The sequence below is a fragment of the Streptopelia decaocto genome (genome assembly GCF_964273445.1).
Source record: "Streptopelia decaocto genome assembly, chromosome: 8".
Taxonomy (NCBI): domain Eukaryota; kingdom Metazoa; phylum Chordata; class Aves; order Columbiformes; family Columbidae; genus Streptopelia; species Streptopelia decaocto.
The window spans coordinates 22,318,602-22,329,602 of record NC_138662.1 but is presented as its reverse complement, the minus strand read 5'-3'; the positions used below and the strand labels follow the sequence as shown (position 1 = coordinate 22,329,602).

At 46.1% G+C, this 11,001-nt stretch overlaps 1 protein-coding gene across 1 annotated transcript in view; it reads left to right on the top strand.

The window, feature by feature from the left end:
• Nucleotides 1-206: 206 nt before the first annotated feature.
• Nucleotides 207-11,001, top strand: part of FGD5 (FYVE, RhoGEF and PH domain containing 5) — an 80,560-nt gene continuing 69,765 nt past the window's right edge. Inside the window, exon 1 of the mRNA XM_082060168.1 lies at nucleotides 207-364. Within this exon, the coding sequence (XP_081916294.1) occupies nucleotides 352-364 (13 nt within the window). The 5' untranslated portion in view covers nucleotides 207-351. The remainder of the gene's footprint in view (nucleotides 365-11,001) is intronic.

The window sequence follows — 11,001 nt, the reverse complement described above, 5'->3', positions numbered from 1 at the left end:
GCAGCTGCGCCGCGTTCCCCGGCCCCGCGGGAGCCAGCGGGCTCGTCCGCGGCGGGGGCTGCCCGGCCCGCCCCGCCCGGCCCAGCGCCGCCGGCCGAGCGGGGCCCCGGCCGCCGCCACCGCCCCCCGACGGGCCGCACGGGCTGGGCGGAGGCGCCGCGCTGACCGCCCCCGAGCCGGCACCGCCGCCTGCCCAGCCCGCCGCGCCGGGTGCGGCTGCCCCGCCTGCGCTCCCGTGCCCCCGGAGGGGCTGCAGGGCCGGGCTCGCCCGCGAGGGGCGAAGGCGGCGGCGGCCCCCCGGCACCATGCTCTGAGGGCCCGGGGCAGCCAGCGAGCAAAGTTGGGTGGAAGATGAACAAGGCCGGTAAGTGCGCGGGTCCTCCGGGACGGCTCTCCACCTCCAGACATCTTTCGCCTGGGGCCGGCAGCCTCTTCCCTCGGGCTGGCACACCCCGCCTGCGGGGCCGATACCCCGGGGCCGGCAACCCCGTCCGGGCGCTGTCCCTCCGGGGCTTGCGCTCCCCGTCCCGTCCCGTCCCGGCATCCGTCCTCCGGGGCCGGCGGCCCCCGGGGCTGGCACCCCGCCTCCGGCCACCCTCGGTCCAGGGCTGGCGCTCCCCGCCCCGCAGCCCCGCGGGCGCTGAGCGGCTCCCGGGGGCTGTGCGGCCCCGCCGGGTCCAGGGGAAGCAGCAAGGGCGGGCGAGGCAGGGGGGTCCGGGACACCCCGACCGGCAGATCGGGAGGGCTGACCCGCTGAAGGACGCGGCTCTGCACCCGCTCTTCCCTCGGACACATTTAACTCCTCACAAAGCCCCTAGGAAACGTGCTGTGACTTTCTTTCTGAAAGGTAATGCTTTTTTTGCAGAATTTTCTCTCTAAGGCAAACCCAAACCTTTCCTCCTTCCATTAACTTCCCAGAATTTTCCCTTGATGGCGACTGAGAAGGTGAAAGAGACAGAATGAGAAGGGAACAGATAATTAAAGACAAGATATTCAACAATTAAACACTAAAAGAAGTCACTGGAAAATTGGGGCCAACTTTAAATTCTCCCCAACATTTTCTGATTTTCAGGGATGATGCACATGCAAAAAAAATTGTAATGATCTAGGAAACAATTATTACTAATTCTGGAGCTGTTAAAGAGGAAGAGAAACAGTCCTTTTGTGTTAGCCCTAAAATTTCCCCATCCTGTTCCACAAGGTGAACATTGCTGGGCACCTCACTTGCACGGGTACATCCTGAAGCCCAGACATTTCACTGCTAGATACCCTGCCCCACAACTGTCTTGTGTTGGGGAACTGTGAATCATTGTTTGCCAAAGCACGGGAACATAGGATTGGAAAGGATGTTTTAGGTCAAACCCAGCCCTCTGCTGTTGTATCAGCATGTTGTACCACTCCTCTGAATTTAAAGCAAAAGGTTTTCTTTCCCCTCGGAACAGGGAAATGAGACACTCTCCTACCCGAGAGGTGGGGACATTTCCATTCTATTTTCCGATCCTGTCTGGACCGGACTCTGTCCCTCCCAGGCAACAACCTCATTTGGAAGTTAAGTAAGCCAGCCAAAAATTGCTTTAGCTCTGATGCTCCAAGCTTTCATTCTTCATCTCTGTTATCTAAAACAGACCAGCTCTAATCTGATCCTGTTGTCAGTGGAAGTGCAGCGTAAGGAATATCAGATGTATCCATTTGTAAAGACTTAAACGTTATTAGCAGGGTGGTTTGTGTTTTTTGGGGGGAGGTGGGGTGTGGGACTGAATGGGACTATCTTCATTACCAAAAGCAGTACCCATTGTTACAGGACACAAGGTCATATTACTCCTTCTATTAATTCATCAAATTATATCTTAAACCAAAGCCTTTTACGCAGCTTGCCTGCTAGTCCTCTCACAAAACTGAGAACCTCTTGCCATTGCTAGTTCTTCTAGCTTCCAGACCAGATTCATCGCCATTTATTCTTGTGATTACATTGATTACATTGTCCTTTTGCTTAAAAATAGTTCTTTTCCTCCTCTGGTGTTTACCTCCAGGTTGTATTTATAGAGTGCTCATATCCCTTCCCAGCCTTTGTTTTGTACATTCACACAATGCAAGGAATGTCTCTCCCATCAGTGCAGAGCAGAACTTCCTACTGAATCAGGAGAGGGGGATTCAGAGTGGCACAACCAGGGACCAGCGGTAGCGATCTCTGTGTTGCAGTAAGTGATGCACAGCACCAGCAATCAGTCGGATGTGCAGGCTGATACGGCAGCCTTGATCCCACAGAAGTCGGAATAACGACAGACAGAAAACAGGAAGGGAGATATGGATTATCCTCAGAGATGTGGAACTGATATGAAAGATGGAACGATCCCCCCAGGGTCACAGGAAATCTGTGCTAAGAGACAAGACATCTCCCAGCCCCGCACATGGACCTCCAGCCCCAAGCGCTGAAATGGCGCTGCCCATAGAACAATGTATATGTCAGACTCCAGATCGTGCAGAGGTGTAAGCAGATGATATATTCTTTAAGCTGCTACTGAAAGTGATATAAGAAAAGCTGCCATAGGTACCCGTCAGAGAATTTAAACCAACATTTTTTAGGAAGCAATATATGAAACAACACGTGAATATAAACTGCCTGCTGCAGTGTGAACTTCCTGTTGTGAAATCACAGCAAAACCGGAAACATCACAAACACTTTAGTTACATTAAAAAGAGAGATATGTCAGTAGTTTAGAAGCAAGATTATTTAATTGTCACGTGTATGTGATTTTTCATAGTCAGGCCCCCCAGCCCTACCAAGACGTGTACATACAGTCTGCTAGAGACAGGGAAAATGCTGCAGAATTTTCAAGATCAAGATATTTTGGTGTTTGAATTAATCCTTTTCAGATTACGTTGCCTTTAGACTTTTCCCCTTCCCCAGCAGTGTTTCTCTGTGGGATGTTACGCTGTTGTATTTTATTTACAGATTACTGCAATGAAGTTGTGTAGTAAGAGAAGTTTGTAAGCTACTGATCTGATATCCCAGAGTCACAATGCATTGATCTAATCACAGCGATGGATTCCAGTAACTGTACAGAACAGCATTTTATTTCTGCAGCGTGGGATGTGCTCTGACAGCCCAGCTGTTAATATTTCAGTTAAGATTTGTAAGACGAAATTCCCATGGGATAGTTACTACTGACTATGGGTATGTCTTCACATTAGTGGAGCCTTCTTGCTATATAGAGGACTTTAGCTCACACATTTGAAGAATATACACTGATAAAAGAGGGTAGATGTTTTTCAAAAGTATCAGACTTATGCAGAAGCTGAAATACCATTTTCATAAATGTCTGAGGCATTTAGGAGCCAACGACCTGCTGGCTTTGAACAGGACCACAGATCAAGTGCCTAATGCCCCAATTCTCAGAAGACAAGCATCTAATTCCTGTTCAAGTCCAAGTGGGAGCTGATACCCAAACGTGGACTGAGGTCCCATGTGAAAGGGAGATTTGCACTCCTACATCATTAGAAATCCTAGTCTAAATACCTTTTCCATTTCAAGTGACTCCCATGCAACTCTGTTTTCATTCCTTACATGACTTTTGTCATTTCAAACTTTTCTCCAGCAGAGTGAATAAGTGATGCATTCACATGCTATAAAACAAAGAGAACTACTTTTGCAGTGCATGTTGCAAAATTAACGACAACTTGGTTATTTACAGTATATCCTGGGGTCCTACCAGTGACAGCACTGGTGCTTTATGAGTTGAACCCCTCAACAGGATTGTACTTTCCTTGTAAATCATGGCACCTCATCTGTTCAATCTCCAACACACTGAAGCAGGTTACAGAACTTATGCTGGGTACTTAATTCAGAATGACATTAAAATGGCTTATCTACATAGGCAGCTTAAACACACCCTCAGTGCCTGGCTTCGACAGCTGGCAGAATTGTAATTACAGGTTGGAACCTACAGCTTTCTGTACTGGAAACGTAATAAATGAGTTTTGAGACACTCTGTGCTTGGCTGCCATACATTCCTGGCAGCATTACCGTAGCGATGGATGCCCACGTTCTGGCCAGGTCCAAACCCAGCGTTCATCCATCCAGAAGAGCTGTTCATTTCACGTAGAGCCAAGCTCCATGTGCTATTTTGATACCAAGCTCTGTCTACCATTCTCTCAGAACAATTTCTTCTCTAAGGAGTAAGCACCACAGTCAAAATATAAAGCCATGTATTGGACAAGCAGAGACAGACACGGGTACCGAATTTCTTCTCTGTCCCGCTTTGTAAGAACTTGGTGTTGTTCCAGTAGCTGGGCTGTGTGAAGGTCTCCCCATGCCTGCTCAGCGCAGTCACGCTGGTCCCACGAGGCTCTGGGTTTGTGCAGCACACGTGGCTTTTGTCACCACTGTGAGCTCTTCGACACGTGGTCACGCTCTGATGGGACAGGGAGCGTGAGCACCACAGCTGCTGTATTCGGGCAGGTGCTTTGTTGGTTCATAAACAGGAATGCTACCCTGAAATAACTTTTATCTCTCCTGGTCCAAATAATTTTTATGTCTGTAATAGCGTTTCAGCAAGTGACACGTAAGTGAATTTCTGTATTTACTGCTATTCTTAAGGTTGCTTATTTGCATTCCTCAACAGTAGGACTTCGCTTGCTTCAAATGGGGAATCTGATCCCAGTCCTTGGAAGAAGCTACAGATTTACTTGATAAACGCAACTGTATAGATGCAAAGACATACACTGATGATGTCTGTGTGGTATTTTAGAAGCACAATCTGATTTAAGAGAAAAGCATTTATATGAGAGAAATAAAGCCTGGGTTAATTAGACTGAGGACTACTGGCAGTAGCGCATCTCTGTAGTAGGTACCTGTAACATTATCAGATGGTGGTATGTGTAGGGCTGGCACCAGAATTATGTTGATACTGTCCGACATTTTCTTTGGTAGAAAAGCAAAAAGAAAAGTTTCAGATTACAAAGTTCACTTACTGATGTAAAGATTGGTGAAAGGATAATTACAAAAGTAGGTGGGGAAGTTATATGAACTGATCTGGATCATTAAGTTGGATCCATTCAAACTACACTCAATGCATATTATAAAGCTATCGGTTTAGAGACAACAAACATGCAACACGGCCTTGGGAACAATTTAGAGGTTATAATGGGCAAGTCCACACGATCCAGTAACAAGCTAATGGAGCAGTGGGAACTGGGTCTGAACAAGTACTGAACTCTGCAGACAGCATCATCAGTACTCACTGAGGAATTCTTCCCGTAGGGCTGCCTCATGTATTTTGTAGGGGCTATCGGAAAAGGCTCCGAAAAAATCCGAAAGAAAAAACTTCAGGAAAGGAGAAATTGTCCAACTGCAAAGATTTAATGAGTTAATTTGTTCAGTTTACCAAAAAGAATGTACTAAGACATAGCTGTAGGTAAGTATATGTATCCCCTAGAGAAATACCAAATAATAAAAGGGTCTTTAACCCAGTGGAAGAAACAATAACAGATACTGGAGATAAAAGCTGGAGATCGAAGCCAGGCAGCACTAACTGGAAATAAGGGCTTTCTTTTAAAAATGAGCAATTCATTACAGGACTAAGATAAGGAAGTTAGTAAGGTATATAGTTCACCTTTTGCTGACTTCAGACCAAAGCCTTCTACAAGATAAGCTTTATTTCACCGTGGCTGAGTGAAGCGATACAGCTCCTGATCAGAGCTGAACAACACTTTGTGATGCCCTTGTCTGGATATTCTCCCTCTACCTCCTGCTTCTCAGGCAATTTCCATCTGTGGATTGCTTCCTGGGCTGAAGCTGTGACAGACAGGACTTGGGTGAACTGGCTTCTACTGGCTTTCTAGGTTTGGTGAAGTCCCATCCCACTGTTGCAATGTGGTCCCTCCACCTGCACTGTCACTTCCATCCAAAAGCTCTGCAGATCCCTGAACATCTCATTTTAATGTGTCTGAGTTCAATTAACGCCAAATGCATGGAAAAAAAACACAGGTCCACAAAAGTTTGTTGATCAGAAAAAGCTACTTCCATCATCTTAAGAGATGCCTGAACTGGACTGTAGCACCAGCCAAGGCTGGCACTAGTAACTGCACCGTGGAGCTACGTCATTTCCTTGGCCACCATCAGAGAGCATGGGCCTGGGACACATCTACAAACATCCCTCCAAATGTGAAACCTCAATGTTTCATTTGGTCTTCACCCCAAAACCAGCTGCTTGATGATGGGGTAGTGGTGTTGGTAGATATGGTCCCTTTTATGTCTTAATTAAGTTGTAGGGTAATTCCTAGATCTGGAGAACATTTGAAAGCAGGTAGTTGCAGTGTTTCAGGCAATGCACCACTACACGATGTGTCTTGTTTCAAAGAAACACCTGAACAGGGAAGGCTGTATGGGCTGATTACCATCCCAGGAGGGCTGCCAGGCTCGCAGCTTAGGAACGTGGAGGAGAGGACGGCAGTTTCGGGTGGAGGAGAGGAAGGCAGTTTCGGGTGGAGGAGAGGAAGGCAGTTTCAGGTGGGCTGCAGCAGAGTGACAGGGCTGAAGGCGGCTTTGCTGAGGAGGGCAGGCAGGGCGCAGAAGCCCCGTCCTTGTCAGCACAAGGAAGCTTCGAACAATAAGGGGAGGAGCAGGCTAAAGAAATTCCTATTCCCCAAGAGTATCCTTTTAAGCACAAGGTGGGTGTGTCTCCCTCCCACATAAAACACATCCCAAAATAAACACGCACACTTATTTGTGAACATACACATTCCTTGTGGTGCAGTGTTGTTTTGTGTCCATATAGCAGTTACAGCCAGAACCTTTCAAGTGGCTCAGACAGCAAAGGAAGCAGAAACCGAAGCAAAATGAAATTGTCCTGATAAAAGGCAAACAGTGGTGCTTTGTTTTCACTAATTGTTTGGGTTACTTTTTAAACAAACACTTGTACTGCTCCCACTGCCTCCCCCACCCAAAAAGTGTAAGGAGCCTGGTGAAAGGCAAGAGCAACACCCAGAACGTTAGGAAAAGACTACCCAAGCAACCAGCGGTGACCAGCAGCTGGCACAAGTGGGTAAGAGCAGGACATCACAATGCCTATTATTACCATGCTATTAGGTTGGTGCAAAAGTAATCACGGTTTTGGACTGTGAGTTTTAAATCATAATAACTAGGCTCAAACACATCTTTATTAATCAAAATAGAAACCATTACAATCAACACAGTTTTGCCAACGAGAAGTAAGATTGTTTGCTCCTGTAGTGTAGAAATCCATGCTTTGGGATTCGACAAACTCTTGGAAAGCAGTTTCTGCATCCTGTTGTTTGTGGAAGCGTTTTTCCTGCAAAGAATTGTCGAGATGCTTGAAGAAGGCAGTCGGCTGGTGAGAGCTCAGGGGAATATGGCAGATGAGGCAAAACTTCGTAGCCCAATTTACACAACTTTTGAAGCGTTCGCTGTGCGATGCGTGGTCGGGTTTTGCCGTGGAGAAGAAGTGGGCCCTTTCTGTTGACCGATGCCGGCTATAGGTGATGCAGTTTCTGGTGCATCTCATAGATTTGCTGAGCATACTTCTCAGATGTGATGGTTTCGCTGGGATTCAGAAAGCTGTAGCGGATCCGACTGGCAGCAGAGCACCAAACAGTGACTATGACCTTTTTTTGGTGCACGTTTGGCTTTGGGAAGTGCTTTGGAGTTTCTTCTCGGTCCAACCACTGAGATGGTCATCACTGGTTGTCATATAAAATCCACTTTTCATTGCACGTCACAATCCAATCGAGAAATGGTTCATTGTTGCATAGAATAAAAGATGATACTTATCCACTTATCCAGCTTTTTCACCTTTCCCATTTGCTTCAAATGCCGAACCACCATAGAATGTTTGATGTTCAGTTTTTCCGGCAACTTCTGGTGCAGTTGTAAGAGGATCAGCCTGGATGATTGCTCTCAAGTGGTCGTTGTCACCTTCTGGCGGCCACCGCGCTCATCTTCAAGGCTCTCTTTTGTGAAACTTGTTGACCCACCACTGCGCTGTACATTCATTAGCAGTTCCTGGGCCAAACGTGTTGCTGATGTTGTGAGTTGTCTCTGCTGCTTTATGACCCATTTTGTACTTGAATAAGAAAATAGTTCAGATTTGCTTTTTGTTTGACATCATTTCCATAGTCTAAAATAAATATAAACAGCAAGTACTAAGTCACTAATAAAAAACAAAGCAAGAAAAGTGCGTTAAAAGCATGTATCACATCACCACGTTTAAGAATGCATTTCAATATCAAATGGCAAATTTCAACAATGCAAAAACCACAATTCCTTTTGCACCAACTTAATATGAACAGGGTCCATTACCATAAGTTCTCTTCCACTAGCAATGTTACTGAAGGCAGCAGAAGGGAAAACTCAAGATTACTTGGATTCCTTTTCTGTAGAAAACTGTCACTGGAGAGAAAGTGGTTAACTGTGTTTAAACTGTATTTTTTTAAGTGGATGTCTGCATAAAGGAAATGAGTTCATTACCTTACTTTATTTTCAATTCGTTTATAAGACAAAGCTTGGGAGATCCTGGTATTCTCTACAGTCCAGTCTTTTTCTCGTTACTCAGTGTGTCCGTACAGACGCTCCGTCTGACAAGAACAAGGATGAGAATGCCCTAGCCCAGGGACGGACACGTGTCCCGCTGCTGGACAGGCGTTCCTAGGAAAAGCCAGACACTGTGGGAGCGATCTGATACCTCCAAAGGGGTACTTCTTCCCTGGAGTTAGTCCTAAAAATGCCTCTCCATGGTGGTAAGGGGTCCATTGCTGATTTCTGGTAGGAATGGTGTAAGGACTTAGTTGTAGCTAATAAAAATGTCATGCATTTTACTACCAGAAAGTTGGTTTAGGATGTTCAGCTGTTGCAGTAGCAGATTTAAAATTCTGAAAGGTAGATCTGGCTGGGAAGCCAGACTTACGAGGTACTCAACCCACCCCTATTCCCTCCCCAATTTTTCACTGGCAACTGTTTTCAGCCTTCAACTTCCGCAGACTTGCTGCTGGCAGCAACCAAAGCAACACTACTTCAGCAACGGGGAAGGGTTGGGCACATGTTTCTGAAATAATCTGGAGGGAAAGGGTAGCTACCCATTCTGTGATTTCAGTAGAAGTGTAGAATCATAGAATGTCCTGAGCTGGAAGGACCCACAGGATCATGGAGTCCAACTCCTGCCCCTGCACAGCACACCCACAGGTCACCCTGTGTGTCTGAGGACGGTGTTCAGTCTCTTCTCAAACACTGTCAGGTTGGGGCCATGACACTTCCCTGGGGAGCCTGTTCAGTGCCCAGCACCTCTGGGTGACCTTTTCCTCATGTCCCACTGACCCTCCCCAGCACATCTTCTGCCATCCCCTGGGATCCTGTCACTGGTCTCTAAAGAGGAGAGTGTGGCGCCTGCTCCTCCTCCCTTGTGAGGAAGCTGCGGCTGCGCTGAGGTCTCCTCTCTCCCCCAGGCTGAACGCGCTCAGCCAGCAGCAGACAGAGGCCGCGCAGCGACGCTGTGTAAGGAGCACACGCGGCCATACTGGAGACCAGGGAACATGCAGCTCCCGCTCCCTCCTTTTCCACAAGCTGTTCTGAGCCTCCCACACACAAAGCTGCATCAGGTAACAGCCCAGATACGGAATAATTCTTCATCAGTATTAAGCACCTGATTAGAACAGACTTTTCACTCCTGGGCTAAGCTGAGATCACTGACTTCAGTTTTTAACTTAGAAGAAAACTCTCTGGTGTCTCATAATTCTAGAAAGGCTGTTTTCTGACTATATCAGAATGCCAAGCTGTCAGTATCTTTCTGCGTATTGGAAGAAATCTCCAATCTCCCAGAGTCTAACCAAACAAATATGCCAGTATTAGTTCAATACAAATTACTCCAGTACTCAAGTACCATAACACCAAGTATCAGAACAATCAGAGAAACATTTTAAAGCACTCTGCATTCAGTATTACTTTATTCCCAGGATGGTGCACAGCTGAATTTTAATTGTCTTCCCTTCCAGACATCAAAACTCTGCATTCCAAAATACTCAAAATATGCCAGCACGGCAGCTATGCTCCCTGAAAGCTACACCATGATTTAGGACAGGATTTCGCATAGGAACCGTGTCCCTAATGGCATCTTTTGAGATGCTGTTCCCTTTTTTCCTGTGTAGGGTATGAAGATTCTGCACAAAGAATTGCTCCCGCCTCTCTCATGGTGAGTTTGTCCTGTGCTTTTCCTTACAATGGAGAGCTCCTCTTTTCCCAACAGAAAGTGTTAATTAAAGTTATAAAAAGAATTAGAGATTTCCAACTGATTAACCATGTAATTACCTATTGATGGCCAGGAAACATTACTAAGAGCAAACTCCTTCTCTTTACTTATTACCATCTGTAAACATTTGGTGCGTTGGCTTCTCACACTACATATTTAATCGCATCTAAAAATCTCACGAGGGAGGATCCCTATTGTTTCCTATTTATGCAGCCTTACAGCTTTTCATTTATTTATTTAAAGAATAGTAATTGCAGGACCAAGGCAGTTGGAAATGGCTGTGGCATGTAAACTGCATTGTGAGTAAAATGCCCATATATGACTTGATTAATCTAGCTTCAATCTAGTTTATTGTGAATCTGCTCAAATTCCTCTACACGTGTGTCAGCACTTCCACTGTAAGTAGCGTAGAGACCCCAACTAGCATTATTTTACAAGATAATTCACTTTCTTAAATCATATTCTGATGTTCCGAGAAGACTGTACCTGCAAGGGGTCCTGGCACTTACAGGAGGATGAAGGATCTTTCAACTAAAGAAAGGACCGAAGAAGCTGTACACTGAAAACTGAACTTAAGTTTGTTTACACCAGTAGCTCTCATCATGTTTTGGGTTGAAGTATTTTGTTCAGTGCATTACAGCTCAGCTGCATCATCAGTGTAAAGTATTAGCCAAGCTTTCAGCAAACCATCCTTATCTCTCATGATTACGTTGACAAACAAAATGTAGCTCTGTATTCTGTTACC